Here is a 21,214-nt window from a genome sequence, read left to right as displayed (position 1 = left end):
TCACCCCACCCCTTCAGCCACAACTTGACACAAGCACCCGCATTCTAAAAGAATTGTGTGTTGAAATTAAAACTGGAACTGAAACCACCTTTTCAGAGGTGATTTCAGGGAGGGAAAGACTAAAGAAGTCCCAGCACCCTGGGTTAACTCACTGCTATCTGCCGCTTGTCTGTCTCGCCTCTTTTGTGGTGGAGATCTGAGGATGAGTCAAGAAAAGTCACTTAGGTAGGTAATGGACTTTTTCTCAGCTGTCAACATCCAGCATGTGTGGTATTCCAGCAAAAGGATACATGTCAAGTACTCCAAGATGGTGACATCCCAGATGTATTCATAGTAAGAATCCATGGCATCATGACTGAAAGACAAGGCAGGTTAACTGACAGTCACATACTGTGTTTAAGCATCTATAAACTTTGTTTTAACATTTACCTGTTCTGTTCCTGCAGTGCCTTAAAAGCAGTTTTATAGTCTACTTCTCTGAGGAACTGGCACAAAATAGCTACCTGTAAGGAAAGACTTGGTGATTCTGACAGCCTCAATTCCCCACAAACAAACTTTCCACACAATGCCTTGTCCATTCCACTCCTTTTCTAGACCTAATCTAGACCTCGTTTCCAGAGCAAACAAATTCTGAGCACCTGAAGACAGATCATTCTCACACAGCAGTGGCAACAGCTACAAGAAAAGGGGATTGACTCCGATCAGAAGGGAGTGACTTGGCTTCCAGGTTTCCAAATCCATTTAAGAGTTTTAGAGCCCAGTACAAGCTTTGTTACTTCTTGGAGAATGACTGATCCCATGGATCAGCAAAAGCACCTGGAGTTAGGAAAACCAAGGCCAGGTTCCCAATACCACCCCACAGCTATCTTCTCTCTTAAAAAAAAAGAAGGTCGACATTATCAGAGGAAAGTAGAACAAAACACCCCCAGACTACTACTTTTTACATTTCCAAGTAGGTGTTTATTTACTTATTAACTTTAGTCCTATAACTGTCCTGGAAACAAAGGTAACAAAGCCTACTCTACTGCAGATTGTATTTCCAAGGGAAGTTGAATTCAGTCTTTTAAATTTATCCCCTATATAAATATTTATAAGCAAATGTTTTAGTTAACGCCATGTTTCACCTCTTACCTGGGTGTGACAATTGAGTAAAGAGCAACACTTGATCATTCTTTTTATCACCTACAGAATGGTTAAAAACAAAACACGTTCTGAAATGCTTGTTTTGGAACACAAACTGCGGTTTTTATTATTGTTTTCAAGGGACCACCTAAATAGCTATGTACAGTCTTCTACTCCCTAGAAACCCCCAGGCTTTAGCACATCCCTATTCATCACTATAGTGATTCCCAGCACAGCAGGAGCCAGATGTTTTCAGCAGCTGGAGCTCAGGTGAGCACTGCAGCACTGCTGGTGAGGCAGGGCTGCTGCACTGTCCTGAGCAGCTCTGGCCCCAGCCCTGCCCAGTACGGTGTGGCTCTGCAGGGATGAGCCAGGGATGGTCACATCACACACTGATGGTGCTCTGGGCTTTTCCATTTGCTCTCCACTCCCCTGGTGTCCCACAGTGCTTTCCCAGCACACAGCTCTGCAGGCTCTATGAACTAACAGAAAAGCCATCTGTGATTCAGCAAAGGAGAAGACTCAGATTTTCTCTGGCTTTCAAGCAACAAGCCAAAAAAAAAGGACTGATGAGGACATCTGTTCCTAAATGCTTCAAGCTCTAACACCTCACATGCTACAGGAAAGTGTGTGTGCTGGACACTTTTGTCTCTACATAGAATCAGGATGCTGACTGAATCCAAAGAGAGATTTCTGCAAATCCCACTTTAGCTCACCTGGTCTGTGTACACATCTGGTGGCACCATCTTATTAAAGAAGTCTGAGCATACAGCTCCTGCCTGTAGGTAATAGTGAAGGGCTGCTGAATACTGATTAGTTGCTGCCAAGGGAAAAAAGCAAAATAAGGTCTCAAAAGTAAATACAGCAGTTATTTAATACTCAGATCAATTGTTTATAGAATTATTCAGATACATATCTCACAGCTGAATTCTACTGGGAAAATGACTTGTGTTTTATTAAAAAGCATGGACACACAGAAAGTGGTTATGCAGTGGTAGATGGAAAAACTACACAATCAGGGAAATGGCACCACAGGCAAATTCCTGCCTTTTGGGGTTTGCTTTTTATTTTTTCAGGCAGTTAATATTGAATCCATCAACCTTAGAGTAGAAGTTTTTCTTCAGTGAGCTGAGCACACACAGGTAGTGAAGGAGTTTAGTTGGTGTGAGTGAGAGAACAGCACTCTCATGGCTCAGCACTACTTCACTCCCAGGAAGCCCTTCCTGAGCTGCAGAGAAGCACCAGGCTCTGTGGCAGGAGCAGCCTGCTTGCCCATGGCTGCTGAAATACAGACCACTGCCACTGCTCCAACCACTGCTCTGTCACACACCAGCTCTGAGGCTCCCTACATAAATGTCCTCCTTCTGGGATGCTGCTGCACTTTGTACAGGCAATAAACACTGGAAAACAGGTTTATAACCCTGAATCACTCTCCCACATGTAACATGACAGCACTGAACACTGGAATAAGACTCCTCCTCTTAAGCCAAGGGTTATAAAGCTAGCTACTCCTCATTTACAAACCCTTCCCTATATAAAATACAGATCCTCTCCACTCTGCTCATCTTGTGCTGCACTGAAGCTGATCTCCACATCTAAAAGAACCACTGTTCACAACTTTCCATTCACTTATAAAACACTGAAGTGCCATGGTTTTGTACAATTGTGTAATTGTACAAATTACACTCAAGGACCAACTGTACTAGAAGAGTGAAGTTAAGGGTAACTGTAAAAATTTCACTTACCCTAAAAGCAAGTCTGAATGACCTATCCGAAGCTCAGGCTATCTGTGGGCTTAGACGCCTTCCCAGACAAATCTACCTACACCACTGCATCTGAAGATTTTAACCTCATATATCACTTAAACTTCTTTTCATAAAAGGAAATACAAGGAGGGTTATGTCAAACAAATCTCAGAGCACCAAGGTTCCTCTACACATGTTAAACACAGACATTGGTTTCACTTACCAAAATAAATATCTGCCTGAATAATTAACCAGAAGTGGTTGTTTGCATTGATAGTCAAGGCATAGCTGACCAGCTCTTTTACTGTAATAGCTACAGCTTCAAAGTCCACTGATTGAAGACTAAAAGAAAAAAGAAAGAAAAATAATTCCTAACTTACTGCTTTGTTTTTTTAACCACTAACTTGATTTCCCCTCTAGCTGAAGGCCAAAGCACCTTGCCTTAAGCATGAAGCATAACTAACTCCAGAAAGGATTTTGTGTTGACTAAGACTGCTGTTGTTACAATACAGTAAATCTGACTGAACAAATACAGCCTTCACAGGCTTGAACAAAAAGCCAGAACTAAACCAGATTCTGAGATCCCACCCCACAGAGCCTCTAAATTTCAGTGGAGAAATACAGTTCAATACAGTCAGAATAAATCAATACATACCATTTGCTACTTCCTATTTTGGCTATTATTCAAACATATGTCAAAAAATATTAGTGATTTCATATTAAAGTATTATATAGTTCACATAATGAAGATATAGTTCAATAAAGCACACAGATAAAAAGCCATATTTTTTCTTCTCCTCTTTTCTTCTTTCCCGTATCTCCTTCAGGACCATCAAACTAGGAACAAAACTCCCCATGTCCTCAAACCAAGCTTCCCAGAGACAGAATGGGGGCAGTGATGCCTTTACATGGAGAAACCACACTAACAGTAACTGGGACTAACCACATCACATACAGTATTTTGAAAAAAAAGTGTTTTTAATCATCATCTTACTTGGGGATGGATGAGGGCCAGATAGAAATGTGTTCTGCTGCAATATCATTCACAATGTCTTCCTAAGAGAAGAAAGATGGAGAAATCAGAACAAGAAACATTTCAAGAAAACCAAGAAAGACTCTGATTATATATACTGACCCGAACATTATGAAGTTTGACAAACAGGGACAATATTGTAGTTAGAACCAATGGTTCCTGTAGGGGAAAAAAACCAATATTCCCATGAACTGACAAAACTCCACTTTCTTCTCTAAGCTTAAAACTATGTAAGAAGTTATGCAATCATTATAGTTTCTTATTGAAATAGGACAATATTTTGTTAAGAGATCTGCAACATAAGGATACTGCAAGAATGTTTCTGTAGAAAGTTTTTAATTACTTCAGATTTTCCTGAATAACTCCTTGGATATAAACTTTACTTTTGTTTTACGCATCTTTATGTTGTTTCTGTGATTACTACCTAACCTTAAACTTAAGCTAGGTTTACTACAACTTTCTGTGCATTTACAAACCCAGAAGCTATAAACAATTTCCCTCCTTCTTACTTCTGCTGCTTAGTATGATGCATGTAGCAGCTTCTGTCGCCCTCCAAAAGGAATGCTTTGCTTCGTGACAGCTGCAATAAAATACACTCCCAATGTAAACAGATCTCCATCAGAATTCAGGGTAATTTTTTTATAAGCTACTCCACACTGCTGTATGCCAGGTATAGCAAACTCAGATGTTTTTCAGCCATACAAAGCACTCATATAACTGTTAGGTTTTCTGGAATTTAACACAAAAACTCTAGAAAAATACTACACCAGAATGATGTTTTGGTTGCAAACATATTTTCAACACCACTGTGACTTACCCGAAGCTTTTTGATGAAGGACAACAATTCACTCCTAAATAAGGGACACAAATACCCATGTAAGTAATCATCCACAATAAAGAATATATGCACACTTAAAACACAAGTCAGTAGAGCAAATTCTTCACCTGCTGAAATACCCCTTTGCCTCTAAGTTTACAAATGTAGGGCATATAAATGAAAATGCTCAACCAGCCCATTCACTTTTAATACAGTTAGTAGCAAATTTTACACTAAAACCAGGTTAAGTAAGAGGTATGTTCTTCTATCAAGCTATAAAAGGCATGAAAATCACAGAAGTCAACCACTGACTCTAAAGGGGAAAACAACTGAACTGTACTGCAATTCCCCAAGCTAGGTTTGCAACAATGACCTACACACTTACAGAAGAGAGTACACAGTGATCACTTATAATGTACTTCAGTTTCCTTGTAATGAACATCAGAAATTGTCACCATAGGACAATCCAGACAAGGACAGCCTTAGGAAAGGTTTTCACTACTTCTTTTCCATAACAACAGGGTCACTGCCCTTTACTTGCCCTTTTTGTTTGAATCAGAGGGATGAGGAAAGGTTCAGTAACCTGGAGTACAGCTGTACTCCTTTTCCTTGCCAGAGCACACAACTGGAAGCTGCAGCACGTTGGTACCCCCTACACCTGCCCCAGAGCAGTGTAAGCAAATGCACACGGCCTTCAGCACACGTTAACCTGATCAGCTCAAGGAAGGCACAGACACAGGCAGAGGTTTGACAGAGGCACCTTTCCCAGGGCTTTAACGTGGAAAGCTGTTCAGTACAGTCACACAAGCCAAACTGTACTGTATTATACAACTTAGGCTTAGACTTCAGAACAGGCCATGAACACTGGACAAATCAGAGTCCCAAATCAGTCATTTGAGGCTAAGGCTGCCAAGGTGTCTGACAGAGAAGACTCTTGACCAGATTAATTTGAACTTTCTTACTCTTTGCAGAGTTTAGTTGAATTAGAATTTCATTTCAAGACTGAGTAACATTTAGCTTTAGACTCAGAAACAAGGCTAAGTATAGATACCCACGCTGTGAGCTATGTGCTTGATACAGCTATAGAAGTATAAAACTGATACACAATAATTCTATTTGCTGCAAAGCAGACAGCTCCAGCCCATCAGCTCTACTGCCCTCTAGATGCCATTGACTTTACTGGTTATAATGGGAGCACAGCCATATATGCTTCAGTTTCTGCATGGAGAGCTGCCTCCCACACACTCCTCTTCTGCCTCTGGAAAGGAAAGCCAGCACATCCCCACTAATACCCAACTCCCACAGTGGACAGGATTTTTACTCAGATCTTTAGCTGCTGCCATAACTCTGATAGTGGAATCCAGACAATTTTTGATGAGAACATGGGATCAAACAAACCATTCAAGCCATCTTCAAAAATAATTTTAGAAACCATACCTGTACATAATACCCAATGTAGACTCCCTGTGTTTTATCAAACTCACTCTTCCATCATTGCCACGTTTGTGCTGGTTGGATACACTGCAGATTTGTACAACGACTTCCCAGAGATCTTTAGCTGTGCGTCTGCTTTCTTTGGGACCTGGCAGTTCCTTGCAAGTGGCAGCCAGCAACTGACCCAGCTATGCAATGCAACAGAAAAAATACAGGAACTAAGGCTCCTCTGCATATCATCTACAGCAAAGGAATTACTGGCCTTTAAAATGTCCAAGCAAGTGATTTTAAATTATGAACTACAAAGGAATGAGACTAAATTTTGCAGCAGAGAACACTGATGAAGAAGCTGGAAAACAGGAATTAAACACAGTATTTTCCCATTTATTAGATTCCTTGCTGTGTATTTCATTATTACAAGCTCCAGAAAACAAACTTACATAAAACCTAAACCCCATAAAATACCATTTTACAAAGACTGGCGCTTTAGAACTCACTTAACTTCCATATAGTAATTAATCTTAAATGAAACTGGCACAATGTTATACAAAAGAGCTGAACCTCAAAACAGAAATTAGGAAGTATCATAGGTAAGCAGAGCAGGGTAAAAATGAACCTGTCCTGTAATACAACCTGCCTTCTGCTCCATGGCCTAACTGTGAAGTAGAAACATTGCTGCAAAACAATTTTGACAACAAAGTTTCAAAGAAGGCAGGGCTTGACTGTCTCCAAAAATTCAACACTGATGTTGGGTAAAAGAACAGAACTTTTACAGTGCATTTGGAACACAAGTATCTCAGAATAGAAAAGAAGCCAGACTTGAAAACAGAGATCGTCACACTTCTCATACCTCCTACATAAACCTAGGCCGAATTCCAGCTGAGAGGAGAGTCCTTTAGAAGTGCTACAGTGTTTCAACAATGGATTATAACCACACACCCCTGATGGAACCAACCTTAGCTGGCAGCCAACAAGGACCAAGATTTCATGTGTTCCTGCAGCACAGCTTCCATGTTTTTTGTCAAGTGCTAAACATGCTTGTTGCTTAGCCCTACTGTGTTCTACCCCATACTTCATTACAGCCACAAAGCCCCACACTCTTGAGCAGAAGGGTACTTGCTTTGAAAAGTACAAAATACTTCAACAAAAAAAAAGTCAATTACAGTCTGAAAAAGCCTTGAAACTGAGCACTTGTTACCTTCACATAAGGATTAGTCTGAACCAGAGGTAATGGAACTTGCATGGTCAAATACTCGTTCTCACACCAGTTTAACAGGAAGGCAACACATTCTTCAGCTATAACTTGTCGAAGAGGAATATCTAAAAGGAAAGGGATTCTTTAACTTTTTATTTTTGAGAAAACAGTGTTGTAAAATGGTGTTGTATGAAAATAAGTATATCCCATTCCCTCTAATCAGCTGTTTTTGCTCCACAGCTATCACAGGAAAATATGATGCTTAGCCCGACAAGAGACCTCACCTCTGGAAATTAGGAGCAACGAGGGTTTCACCTAATCACAACAGTACCATGTTACTCTCTTCTTGTGAAACCAGGAGAAAGCTTTAACAACTGGCAAAACCCTTTGGCAGAAGTGCAGAGATCTTTATCCTGTTCAAGTCCTTTAAGTGGCACTGAATAGAAACTGTCAATGTTTAGCAACAGGTAGGCATCATGCTCACTTCCAAATTCTAAAAACTAATAAAACTTCTGAAGACTTACTAAAACCAGTGTCAACATCACTGTTTTTCCACTTACACACCTAAGTGGTTAATCTGCATACAAAGTTGTTTTATTTTGCTGTGGATTTTTTCCCCTTCTCTCAAGGTTTGTGCTTTACTGCATCCTCAGAAAGACAGTAATGTACTCACCAGGTACTCTCATTTCCAAATATCCTCGGACTCTGCTTATAAGATCAGAAGGAGGACGCTCTCCAGAAACACCAGCTCCAGCTTCATGAGTGTAAATGTCCAACAGTAGCATTTCATTCAGCATGACCTGACGGAGCTTTGGAGAGAACTCTGTCACAAGCTCCAAGCAAGCAGCAAAAAGTTGTTTTGCATGGACAAAATCCTGCAATAAAAATTATATGCATTAATGATTCCTAACGAATTCATAAGGGGAAATGCTACAAGCTAAAGTGCAATCAGCTCTATCTTGGCTGAACCAGCCTCGGCATCCATTAGCATCAGCATTGCTCAAGCATCTCACAGAGTCTACTTTTGAGTCCTGTGGACTTGCTATTAAGCTTAAGAGTTCCAGAGTTTTTGAAAACAAAACAAGGAGTTTAAGCAAAAACATGCTAGAGCCAACTACTGGTATGCTTGGTACAATTTTGTTTTAGCTGCAGTTTAGCAAATTTGTCAATTACAAGGAAAATAGAAGAGCATTCCAATAAATTCCTTATGTAATACACTTATTCAAAAGAACAGCACTTCATATCAGTAAATCAAATCACCACTGGATGTAGATGCCACATGATCTAGAACAACATAATGAAAACTTTATATGAATGAAATTATCTCCAGGCCCAACTCACTGGAAAGGCATTATCTTTGCTCTGCTGATGAAACTTTGAGCGACAGAAATCCTTATCCATCACACAACACATGGAGCTTGTTACAACATCTCCCTCACCACCCAATTTTTCAGTTCTTTTTCTAAAAAAGGCTTTCAAATTTTCCACTTCATTAAGATTCAATTGTCCAAACCAACCAGTAAGCTCAGATGGCTTGCTCACCTTAATGGCACAGCAGTGCAATCCCTTGGCCATCAGGATGTAGACCAAATCCCTAGTCAGACTGTCTTTGATTCCTAAAATAACACTGCCGTAAACATTTGGTACTTCCCACTGGGAGAGAAATGCATAGGATATTTGCATAGAAACAAGTTTTAGAATTCACATCACTGTTGAAAACAACACAAACAAACCCCAAATATTGAAAATGACTGCCAATTCCTGTCTTTACATCTAGTCACAAGTAATGTATGTCTCATTTAGAAATACGATAAAAACGCCCAATTACCCTTTGTTCACACTCTGAATATGCAATTATTAAGAGGGGGAAAAACAACAAAAAAAAAAGACAAGAAATCTTTATTTAAACAAAGTCTTCCTCTCTCCTGCTCCCACCTTCTAATGACAGAGATTTAAGCTAGGACAATACTGCTATCTAGTCAGAACACTAAAAGCACAAGCTACAAAAACATCTTTTCTCATAAGGAAAGCTTGTGATACAGCCAGTAATTCCTTAAAATACAGGTTATAGGTTTTTTGTAACACTCTTCATATAGAATGTGTGTTAAGATATCTATCATCATTCTTATTAAACTACCACTATGCAGAGAGGGAGAAGATAAGTCACCCTGAGGATCTATGAGAAAATGTTTGTTGTTCACTGCAGTATGATACCTAACCAGCCCTTGAATTACAGTCTCTTGTGAGCACATGAGCTAAGTTACCTTATTAGAAATTGTCCAGAACTGGCGTTCTGAGGTCATACCATGCAACTCGATCAAGATCTGGCGAATCCTCCAAGGATCCACTGACAGTATGAGCTGATGTTCAAGCTGGCCAATATTGACACTTGCTGAAGCTGGAAGAAAAGCAACCAGGTCTTCAGCACATTTCTTCTCAATGTAGATACTTCCAATTCTTTAGTGTATAACACTTCAACCAGAACATAGTAAGAACAGCAGATATATCATGCTTCCATAGGTCCAGACATCCTTTTTGTGGCCTTTGACAAACACCTTGTGCTACCTTTACCCAGATCTAAAGGGCTGCTTGCAAGTCCCCTTCCTCACTCCAGCAGCTCTGAGCACTCTTGCTATAGCAAAGCAATAGATTCCAGATCTTCATTAAAAGGGTGTTCCTATACTGCTCTAGTGAAAATACACATTGTCTTAACTGGCTTAAGTTACTGCAGGACTGCATTAGAGCTGAAAAGGTAAGGCCTTTCCAGCTGCAGCCACCATCTGGCACCTCTTGTTAGCTTTGACTTGTGCAGCTGCACTGCCAGCCAGCTGTATTGGGGAATTTAACTGGTTGAAAACATCTGTGGTTTACTTTGGTTTTCATTTAGATGGCACTCCTGGTCCAGCTTACCAGAGAGTCACATCATCATTACTGTATTTAAGTCCAGAGGCCGGGTTCCCTTTTTGGAACAGCTGCCACAGCCACATTTTGTTCAAACCAATGCCATGCTCTCTCACTCTGTCAGCTAGGACACATTCATTTGAGCTTATGTATTACACTCACTTGAGACACAAGCAAGTAGCAGCTACCTTCTTGAACAAGCAGGACATGCACCAACCAACAACAGGAAGTACTCTCTCTAAGAACATTCTAAACTTTTTTGAGAATAGACCTGCACTTTGTAACCTCAAGGTTCTCATCATGGAAACAGGGCACCGTCTGCTCATAAGTTAATGCACATGCTGTGAAAGTTACCTGGGATATCATAAAAAGAAGTCACAGGTTTTGTGCACAGATTGATTCGAGGAGATCTCTTTCGCATTTGGTCAATGAGCAGTTTCCGTTCATCATCTTTCAGCAGTTTTATGAAAAGCTCATGAGATGAAATCATGAAGACAAACTGAAGATCTTCCATGCCCAAACACAAGTTTCTAAACAAATAAAAATGTTAGTACATAAGCAAGAAAAAAGTGCTTATTTTTCCAGTTATAAGTTCTTGAAATATTTATTGTTATTGCTTACAAAGTGCAAATTCATGTTATCTTAATATGGGTACATACTTGAGAAACGCTGCCATTCTTCTCTTCAATTCTTCAGAAGCACTTTCCAAGTTTATTGACCCTGAACAAACCTGGAAAAGAAAGCAGAAAATAACTAAGCAGCCCCCTTGCACATTTATAATATTTAGTTACAGCCACTGTTACTGACCAGCTTTCTGTCTCAAGCAGTAACAGCCAGTAAACCTCTATCTCAGGTTAAGCAACAAAGATACAGCATCATGGAATGGTTTTGGTTGGAAGAGACCTTAAAGATCATCCAGTTCTAAAAGCCCGGCCATGGGCAGGGACACCTTTCAGTGGACCAGGTTGCTCAAAGCCCCGCCCAGTCTGGCCTTGAACACTTCCAGGGATGGAGCATCCACAACTTCTCTGGACAACCTGTTCAAGTGCCTCACCACCCTCACTGTAAAGGATTTCTTCCTAATATTTCATCTGCCATTTTGAGTTTGAACCTATTACCCTTGTCTTGTCCCACAACAAAATGCAAAACAGCTTTCTTCTAGTCCCCTTTAGGAACCTGAAGGTTCTCCAAGATCCCCTTGGAGCCTTTGCTTCTCCACCATGAACAATTCCAACTCTTTTGGCCTGTCTGTTGTTTTTACTTTGTAGAGCAATTTTTGAATCTGCTCAAGAGCTGTTGGGTGGGAACCAAGTGCAGCATTGCTGGGTGGTTACCCTAATTAATCGGGAATCAAACCAGTATTTCTGTTTTGCTCTGTGTAACCCTGTCATGACTCAGTTACTCTAATTGCAGAGATGAGATCATCTCTCAAGGGTTTCTTGTAAGCCAAAGAAAGTAAGATAAGATTTGACTGACAAAGCTTGATACAGAAATCTCAGTACAACTGTGTGAAATAAGACTGTCTCTGAAGTAAACCTGATAAAAGCTACTGCCATCACATATGGATCAGTTTCCTTTAACCTGTACACAAGACAGGATGTTTCAGACAACTGTCATCTTCTGTCAGACATAACCCACATTCCTTTTTCCTACTCCCCTGGTATACAGAAGCACTGACACTGAGTGCCACACAAGATCATTTAGCACATGAGTTTAAAAATGAAGCATTTCTAAGTGCAAAATTATAAGATTCACTAGGACTTAGGGGTTTTTTTTTAAACCAGCAGTTGAAAAATAACTAGATAGTTGAATCTGTCAGCTTGCAATAAATTTTTTTAGAATTATGTTTCAGTCCCAATATGAGCAGTTGATGTAAGCTTTTACTTGCTCTGCAGTAGAGAGTACCATCAATTAATTTTTTGCCACATGACTGAAGAGACAAGCAAAAGAATTAGGCTCAAATTAATAAAAGACATTAAAATAACAGCAAAGCAATAAAAGGATTAAGTTTAGTTTAAGCAATATCAGTTTCCTAAAAAGCTTGACTAAGGGTAACTGTGTAGGTCTCACACACACCAGTAACTAAGGATCACTTTACCACATGCTAACTTCTACAACAAAGCTGATAAGGGAAAAGTGGTCCCCCTTCCACAGGTACTTTTTCTACCCATTCTCTCTGTTTTGGAGAATTTGATTGTTTGTTAAATTATGTAATGATATTGCTGAATATTTGTTTCAGTGGAACAATGTCAGGAACAGCAGTGATTTCAAATACAATCTGAAGCAACAGCTCTCCACTGGATCTTCCCTGACAGATGGAAACAGAGCTATGAACAACAGATGCAGAACTGATCACTGAGTGGAGCTGTACTAACTGCAAATAAGTTGAATAATGTTTGAGAAGTAACCTTTCTCTGCTTCAGAAAGAGCATCACTTGCAATAATAACAGTTATGTGGAGAAAGAAATCTCTCACTAAATATCATTCTCACTTCCAATTTTAGATTAATGTTTTACCTCAAGAAGGAAGTCTATTTTCTCTTTGCTGGGTTTCAGGAACAGTTGACAAAACTGAATATCAATTATTCGGCCTTGTAATACATCGCAGACTGTGTTGCACACGCAGACTTTGAAACACACTTCATCCAGAGCCTCATTCCTGCATGAACACAGAACTGAAGGTCACAGGACAGCTCTGATACACAAAGAGTGGTGTCACAACAGGTGGAAAAAAATTTTTTAAAGAATCAGTCAAGTGATAAAATTAACTGTTAACATGCATTACATTTTTCCATCTATGGCCACAGGGAGATACAACCAAGGAGCTGTGGTGTGATGTAAAATGTAGTTTAGACTACCGATAACAGAAACAAAGGGTGAAGTTTCATGGATGTAAGTAGTTTGTTGTTAAAAGATTTTACATGCTTTCCACAAAAAATAGAACCAATGAAAATTGCTCTTCGTCATCACTGAACATTGATTATAATTTAATGTCTCACCCTTGCTGAGCTTTTTGGAAGAGTTCTCTCAGCACTGATTGTCTGAATTGTTCAGGCAAACTGAGGGTTAGGTTATCTTCAAGGAATATCTTCACTAAGTCCTGTAACAAAACCAGTTGGAATAGAGAATGCATAATGCAAAAGAACCAAACAGAAAATTATTTTATCTGGTAAAAATGAGGAAACTAAGAGAAGCATCTCACATCCATATTTAATATTAAAATTAACTGAACAATCAAAAAAGGAGTCAAGTAACAGAAGAAGTTCTTTATCATCAAAAAAATCAAAGAAAAAACAAAAAAAAACCCCAAAACAAACTTGCATATCTAAGTAGCAACAGTCTCTGAAACTCAAGGAATTAGTACCTGAGAATTAGCTGAAAGAGTAATTCTCAAGACCCAAAGAATTACCTGAAAAGCCCTTATCTCAGCTGGCAGGAATTATTTACCATGGTATGAAATCCAAGATGTTTTAATCTAATATGCACCAGATTATGTTATATTCCTAAACACATAGGATTTAAAACAGTATGTAAATTGCCATTTAACATTTCTTAAAATCCATACTAGTTCAAATGGAATCCTCCACAAAGAATGATAAAACCCCCCCCTCACATACACATGGGTTTGTTTAGGCATTCTACCTGATATTTGCCAGATTTCATACAGCTGTGGATTTTACTGTAAGGAGTTGCCTGTTGAGATGCATCATCAGAAGATGAAGTAAGAACTTCACAAGCTTGACAATACCCAGCTAACCGTTCTTCATCTATGGTAAAATGAAGTGATGATGAGCCATTCTGAAATGTAAGAGTTACAGTAGATCTTAGTAGCTGAAGTATTATGAAATATATGCTTAATTCAGAAACAGAGATTCACAATTTCCACAAATAACAGCAAAAGAACAAAAGAATGTACATGTACACGCTTCATTTAAATAAAACTGGAATTCTGAAGTTTTGAAAATATGAATATGAAACAAAATAAAGAAGGAAGCAAAGCCTTCTTATAAAATAAGATGTACTTTTTTAAAAGGTTAGAACATAGAGAATCTGATTTCCAAGGGAAAGTTAGATTAAAAAAAAAAAGAAGTGCTGTATGGTTACCTTCCTCAAAAACACGTCATCACCATGGACACAGGATGTACCGTTCAGTCAAGTTACTATTAGCACTGGAGATGTCATTCCTACATTTTTTGCATCAATACAATTTGTGTAAAAGAGTATTCATTACAAAAGGTAGAACTAAGCAGCAATATACTACAACCAATTAATATACTTTCAAACCAGGCACAACGTGAAAAAAATAACTCTCAAAACTTCAGGAAATTTCTTTAAAAACTCTGTGTACCATTAAGAATTATTAAACTGCTAAAGAAGGAAGCAATAATTTAGACAAGGCGTTTTTTTTAGAAAAGAGTTGACTACACATGCTAAAAGAACACTTCTCACCTTTGCAATCAACTCCTTTGTTTTGAAAAACTTTTCCTTAGCCTTTTCATGAACAGCTGCATTTGTAGATCCTTGTTGGAAATAGATTGCACCCAAATCATAGCAAACCTGCAAACAGTACTCATATCAAACACACAGTCTTGGACATCATGTTCCAAGTCAAGATTAAGTATTTCAGCTCAAACATTGCATGTACTTTAAACTACTCCTACTTTTATCTAACTTACCAACATACACTGCACACCTTACCCCACATACTTCAATTCCTTCTCCTTTAACTGCAATCTCAGTCTGAGTAATTCTGCACAAGCATTACAAAATTAAAGAATGATTTTCCCATAATCTTTGAAAACAATGCAATAAGCTGTCTTTGTCATATAATGGGTAATTTCAGGGGACTGAGAGGGGGAAAGTGAGAGGTTAGTGGGAAGTAACAGTTACAATGGTTAAAAAAAGTTCTATTAATGTAAAAATGAAGCCAGTATTATTTCATTGCATTATAAGAGAAACCAACAGACAAACAAAAAAACCAAACACAAAATAACACAAGGAACATTAATAGAAAAAAACTGTGATTTACCTCAAAATTATTACTTAACACTTTTTCTAAAGAAACAGATACAAACTGAAAGCTTTAGTAGAAAATGTGACCTACCTGGCACTGTATCTCCTCTGCACTGATTTTCAGTCCAGCTGTGGAACTCTCTGTTTCTCCATTCACCATACCAGGTTCCATGGCCAATAAATCCAGAGTTCTTATAGTATGGACATAAAGATCTTTGTTTAATTTAAGTGCTCCTTCCAGGACCAGGATGGAATCAGCAGCCTGCTCCTTCAACTGTAATAGTTCAGATACATTAAAAGAATTAACCTCTTGGCCTTGAGTTTAACTCTGGGTTTCAGTTAATGCTACATTTTAAACAGCTCAGTAAAAGGAGACTTTTTAAAAAAGCCCTTTAAAAATTCTACACAATGTAGAATTGGCTTTTGTATTTCTTGTACAACAAAGAAATTCATATTTACATCAAATTTGAGCAAAAATATGAAGGGAAAAGAGTCTCACCACTTTCAAAATATTTTCAGTTAGTTCCTTTTCTTGCTGAATATGATTCATACTGCAAGTTAGACACAAGAGGTCAAGCATTCAGTTATAAGGCAGACCTGCACATTACTTCATGTTCTAGATCACAATAATTCATTCATGCTTGGTTTTGCTTAACTACATTTTGAACATCATAATGCAGGACCACTGACTGCTCTTATCTATCTATATGTGAAATACAGAACTTTATAATGAAAAGATAGTTTTGTATGAGAATGTGTTTCAATAAAACACAAAGTTGCAAAGTTATCATTGCCTTTTTTTAAGATCAGATTGCTAATACCAATTCAATAGCAAAACAATAATGAAGAAAGCTTCCACAGCCTCAAGTCTCATGAAGCTTCAAAACGTAAATCTTCTCAAACATGTCAGGGGCAGAATCATGTTCACACGTTTATGTAAAAATTAAAAGTACTTTTCAATTATTTTCCCCCACAGATTTCTTTTTATTTTTCTTTCTTTTATTCAGGATCAGACTCTGATACATATAGGACAACGTAAGATCTCTAGTAAAATAAGGAGGAGGAAGAAGAGTATGTTTAATCAACATATTAACAGACTCTGTCAAACAAGTATGGCCTAATGCTTAAGTGTAAAATTAACATAAAGCATATGAAAAGCACCACTTCTTCCAACTTTTGGAGAAATCTGTAACATAAAAGTCAAGGACAAGTTGTTACTAAAGTCTCACAGCTTCTAGAAGGCAAAATGCAAAATTGATTTTAAATTACAAATTATTGCATAATGAAGCACATACTTCATTATTTCTAAGGTTATCACACACAATGCTTCCAAATGGTGTAATAAAACAACCATATTAAGCAAGCTACTGAAAGTTACAGATGCAAAAGAATGCAAGAAATGTACCCCACCTAAACTAGAGCATAAGCATACTGCCAAGGCAAATTGTCACCTCTCTTCCTCTCTTAATTTTTCATGCCATGACAAAGTCACAGAGATTATAATATTGACAGAGGGGAATAACAGGGGTATCAAGCATGTCTGACAGGAAAGTGAGAATATACTTGAAATAAATCCAAGTTTTCCATGTAACAACTAGACATTTTAAGAAACTGTATGTTATTAACATGATTTAATCCACTTAGAAATTACATTCCTGATTATAAAATATCTCTGACATCCAAATTAATTATATCTGTAACTTACACATTTAACTGAGGTGGACCAGGTTTCACTTGCTTTACAGGAAAACTACTTTGAACGATGGTCCTTATGGCCCTACACAGGGGAAAAAATTAAGTAAAGAATGGTATTAGCCTCAGAAATGTAATAAGCAGATTACAGGCCTCTTGATAATAGCAGTTTACCATTTCAGAAACATTATACCATTAGAATACATCCTTTTCTCAAGAGCACATCTAGCAGCTAAGAAATGCTTTTATGTCCATAAAAAGTTGAAAGATGAAGATTTTTGTATTTAAAAGGAAAGGGTTCAAATCATTATCTTGACTATTTTTTTAGAGAAGAAAATCAGCTCTAGAATAGCTTTTCAGATTCAGCTCCTTCACCATAACCTAGCAACAGATCACAACACATATTAGTACTTCAGGGTTCTTTCTCCATCTACATGCAATTATACAGATAGAAGAAAGCACGGCTTTGTTCCATAATGATTTTATATTATTGCCATGTAGTAGTTACCATCTGTTGTAGAGTAGTATTGCCATTGCAGTGGTTGGGGGTAAGCTGGACAGATCTACATCCACATGTTTAGTTCCTGGGGGAACTTTGCTGATACACAGAAGTTCATTCAATAGCATGTTCAATACAGGAACAGACAAGCTATTAAAAAATAAAAGACAGAATCAGATATTTCATAGAGTAAATCTACTTATGGAATGTTAAACAATGTACACTACTCTTCAGTACCGGTTACTGAATACTGTTAAGTACTATTCAGTACTTAACATCACATGGATGTTTATTCAGCATTTGAGATCAGGTATGCAAAGCAGTTACCAGTATTAGCTGCATAAATTAAGCCCAAGAGGATGGGCCCAAGCAGTAGTTCAGCTACCCAGACAGCTGAACTGCTACTCTGCACCACTGCATTACCCACACAGGCACTGTACCAGAATAATCCAGTCACCTGTAACAGCATGACCCAGCTAATAGGAAGTTCTTTCAAAGCAGCCCCAGATCATACTCCCTGAAGGTAAGCAACCCCATTTCCATCACAAATGAAATTTCACTTATATAAAGTTAAGACTGGGAATTTTTGAATAGTGGTAAGTACAAGATACATTAGCTGGGACAGAACTTTCTTTAATAAAATGAGAAGACATGCAGGCTGGACTGCACTGCTCCAAGCTTTTGTAGTATAATTCAACACAACTAAAATACTATTACTAATTTAGACCTTATTTGAAATTAGATCAGCTACTGCCAAGGTACCCTTGATCTTATGAAAAATCTGCATGCTTTGCAAGAAGTATTGAAAACAATGAGTGAAACTACACTTTTAGCAGCTAAAGCCAGGATTTCTGTTTCACAAATTGTAGGTCTTGTGTTCTATCAGAAGTGTTATACAAGCAGTGGCTGAGGCAACTGGGGGTGTTTAGCCAGGAGAAAAGAAGGCTCAGAGGGGACCTTATCACTCTGTACAACTCCCTAAGAGGAGGCTGTAGCAAGTGGGTGGTCAGTCTCTTCTCCCAGGCAAGTGACAGGATGAAAGGAAGTGGCCTCAAGTTATGCAAGGGAAGGTTTAGATTGAATTTTATGAAATTGATTGAATTTTATGAAAAGTTTTTCACCAAATGGGTGGTCAGCCATTGGAACAGGCTGTCCAGGGAAGGAGTTGAGTCACCATCATACCCTGAAGGTATTTAAATTATATGCAGATGTGGCACTTAGGGACATGGCTTAGTGGCAGGCTTGGCAGTGTCAAATTAACAGCTGGCCTCAATGATCTTAAAGCTTCTTTCCAGCCTACATGATTCTACAATTCCATGCAAGTTACAACCAGGGCAATTATTGTCCCCTTAAGATTTTACATTAAATTACAGATAAAGGGGGCAAGAGACCTGTGTGAATGAATAAGGAACTTCTGCCATTACCTAAGTGCAAACAGGAAGCCTAGTGTAAACAAGAGTCACCTGAACACAATCCTGTGCCATGTGTTTTGGGATGACTCTGTTCTAGCAGAGAGGTTGGATCAGATGACCCACTGTGGTTCTTTCCAACCATACCCATCCTGTGATTCTGTGAAGTGCAGCTCCCTAATGTGCATAGCACTGCCAAAGTGAAGTAGTTCTCAACTGTTCTAGCTCATCAGACCATTTTTCAGCTGAAATTTCCAAAGAAAAGATGCAAAGCTGGGATCTGTCTATTTCAACCACAGTCATTTCACAGATAACATGGAGTTATTCACATCAACAACACTGGAGCAAGACCTCCAATTTCAAGCATGTCAGAATGAGGAAACTCACGCTAGTTTTGTCACTGAAGAAAACATAACCTCAAATTCATCTTTATGAAGGTTACATGTACGTATCATAATGTCTAAGACATGATGTTTTTCCTCTCTAAACACTGTTAATTTGTCCAGACACAGTGCCTTTATCAAAACTGTTTTGTAACTTACAGCTAAAATAAAAAGAAAGTTTTGTAACTTACAGTTAAAAATTTCAATTATCACACCCAAAAGGGAGCAAGACAGATTTCGATTTTTAAAATAAATATCTCAAGCCACCTCAATTTAGTAAACTTGGCATGAAGCTGTACAGACTGTACCTTTTTTCTAATACATCCAAATCCCACTTCAGATGAGCAGCAACTTTGAGAGCAAGAAGTTTTAGAATGCGGTTTCTTTTGTTATCAGGTGGTGGCTGGACTTGGTTCTGTTCATTCACAGATGGTTTTGAAGCTTGTTCCAAGAACTGAACAATCAGCTGCACAGGTGGTGGATCTGGAAAAAAACACAGCCACTCTTCAAATTCTTTATAAGCCCAGAAATTAATTTTTCCCCCCCAGCTATGAAACACAGTTCTTTTATCCTTGGTGCTTATACTGCTGACATTGTTACCTGGTAGATTCTAATCCCAAATGGTGTCTTGCATGTGCTGACTCAAATCAGACTATCAACATATCTTTGCTTAACGTTAAAGTTTACTTGACCACGGTAACCACACTCTCACACTTTTATTTATTTTCACTATTTTGTATTAATTATGTTTTGATACATGCATCTAGTGAAAATAAATGCTTCCTAATCAAACGACAAGATATAAAAACTATACATCTACTTGTAATTATCCTCTGCACATAAAGTATATTTACAAGCAATTGCTGCTACTTCTGAATATATTTAGGAAATACTTTCAGATTGGTTAAAAAACAGCATCAAAAAAAGCACCCAATCTCTCCCTTAAAATAAGATAGCCAATACCTTTCAGCTCTTTTGAAAAGAGGCCACACCGTAGCTATGACACTCTCACTGAACTTTGTGAAACATAAAGCAAGTATTATCAAATTACTTAATTCATTACAAAACAAGAGTATAAAATCTAAGTGTAGAACGGAGTATAAAATCTAAGATAAATTCTGCTTAAATTGACTTTTCGTAGAGGCAACACTGGCCCAGGTTTTCCTGTTTCCTTCACGTCCTCACAGAATTCGGGTGCTGAAAAAGATGACTACCACTTATGACTGTCAAAAGATCAGGTAATTTTAAATATGGCCACTTTCTTATAATACATCAGACGAGAATTCTATTTATTCCTGGTCCAGAGAGCAATTTCAGCACTGAACCCTTCGGGGGATTTCAGCTTCTGCCACTAACAGGACCCCAATGGCAGAAAACCAGCTGCCAACTGCAATGATGCGCACAAGCAGCACTTTCCACTGAATAAACAAACTACACTTCCGCACACAACATTCACCCACGCGAAAGGAAAAGCGATCTACCGGACAAGAAAGACAGAGAAATGAGTTATTAAATAGGAAAGATAAAGTGAAATAAGAAAAATCGCGTTACTGTCGGCGGTAAAAGCCGCCGCACGGCCGCGGGCAGTGCCCAGCTCCCTCTGCCCCGCTCTCCCCAGCACCGCAGCAGAGCCCCCGCAGTGCCGCCTCCCAGCCCCCGGAACGAGCCCGCCCCAGGAGGGGCCGGGGAGCGGAGCCGGGGAGCGGAGCCGGGCCGAGCCCGAGGCCGCGGGGAGGCGGCGGCCAGCAGGGCACGCACCGGGAGAGGGCTTCTGCAGGTGCTGCTCCAGCAGCGCCTCCTCCAGCACGAACTCGAACCACGACGTCTGCGGCGGCGTGCATGGCCGGCTGGAGGTGGCTGCCTCCCGGTCCGCCGCCTCCGCGCTCATGCCCGCCGCTCGACAGGGACGCCCACAAACCCCTCAAGCCCGCAGCCACCGCCGGCCGCACAAGATGGCCGCCAGCCGCGCCCC

General features: G+C 39.1%; 1 protein-coding gene across 1 annotated transcript in view; it reads right to left on the bottom strand.

Moving 5' to 3' along the window:
* INTS8 (integrator complex subunit 8) overlaps positions 1 to 21,214 on the bottom strand; it is a 21,616-nt gene extending 402 nt beyond the window's left edge. Inside the window, exons 1-26 of the mRNA XM_030971375.1 lie at positions 21,001 to 21,214; positions 19,551 to 19,725; positions 17,460 to 17,600; positions 16,965 to 17,036; positions 15,759 to 15,810; positions 15,351 to 15,533; positions 14,696 to 14,803; positions 13,889 to 14,044; positions 13,246 to 13,346; positions 12,764 to 12,905; positions 10,907 to 10,977; positions 10,602 to 10,777; positions 9,611 to 9,744; positions 8,889 to 8,999; positions 8,020 to 8,221; positions 7,350 to 7,471; positions 6,155 to 6,339; positions 4,718 to 4,751; positions 4,003 to 4,059; positions 3,862 to 3,923; positions 3,091 to 3,209; positions 1,839 to 1,942; positions 1,132 to 1,182; positions 430 to 503; positions 291 to 355; positions 153 to 196 (exon numbers count right to left, since the gene is read on the bottom strand). Coding sequence (XP_030827235.1) covers positions 153 to 196; positions 291 to 355; positions 430 to 503; positions 1,132 to 1,182; positions 1,839 to 1,942; positions 3,091 to 3,209; positions 3,862 to 3,923; positions 4,003 to 4,059; positions 4,718 to 4,751; positions 6,155 to 6,339; positions 7,350 to 7,471; positions 8,020 to 8,221; positions 8,889 to 8,999; positions 9,611 to 9,744; positions 10,602 to 10,777; positions 10,907 to 10,977; positions 12,764 to 12,905; positions 13,246 to 13,346; positions 13,889 to 14,044; positions 14,696 to 14,803; positions 15,351 to 15,533; positions 15,759 to 15,810; positions 16,965 to 17,036; positions 17,460 to 17,600; positions 19,551 to 19,725; positions 21,001 to 21,130 — 2,871 coding nt within the window. The 5' untranslated portion in view covers positions 21,131 to 21,214. The remainder of the gene's footprint in view (positions 1 to 152; positions 197 to 290; positions 356 to 429; positions 504 to 1,131; positions 1,183 to 1,838; positions 1,943 to 3,090; positions 3,210 to 3,861; positions 3,924 to 4,002; positions 4,060 to 4,717; positions 4,752 to 6,154; positions 6,340 to 7,349; positions 7,472 to 8,019; positions 8,222 to 8,888; positions 9,000 to 9,610; positions 9,745 to 10,601; positions 10,778 to 10,906; positions 10,978 to 12,763; positions 12,906 to 13,245; positions 13,347 to 13,888; positions 14,045 to 14,695; positions 14,804 to 15,350; positions 15,534 to 15,758; positions 15,811 to 16,964; positions 17,037 to 17,459; positions 17,601 to 19,550; positions 19,726 to 21,000) is intronic.

Source organism: Camarhynchus parvulus, chromosome 2 (assembly GCF_901933205.1).
Source record: "Camarhynchus parvulus chromosome 2, STF_HiC, whole genome shotgun sequence".
Taxonomy (NCBI): Eukaryota; Metazoa; Chordata; class Aves; order Passeriformes; family Thraupidae; genus Camarhynchus; species Camarhynchus parvulus.
The sequence above is the reverse complement of the archived record's forward strand: the minus strand, read 5'-3'. Positions and strand labels throughout refer to the sequence as shown.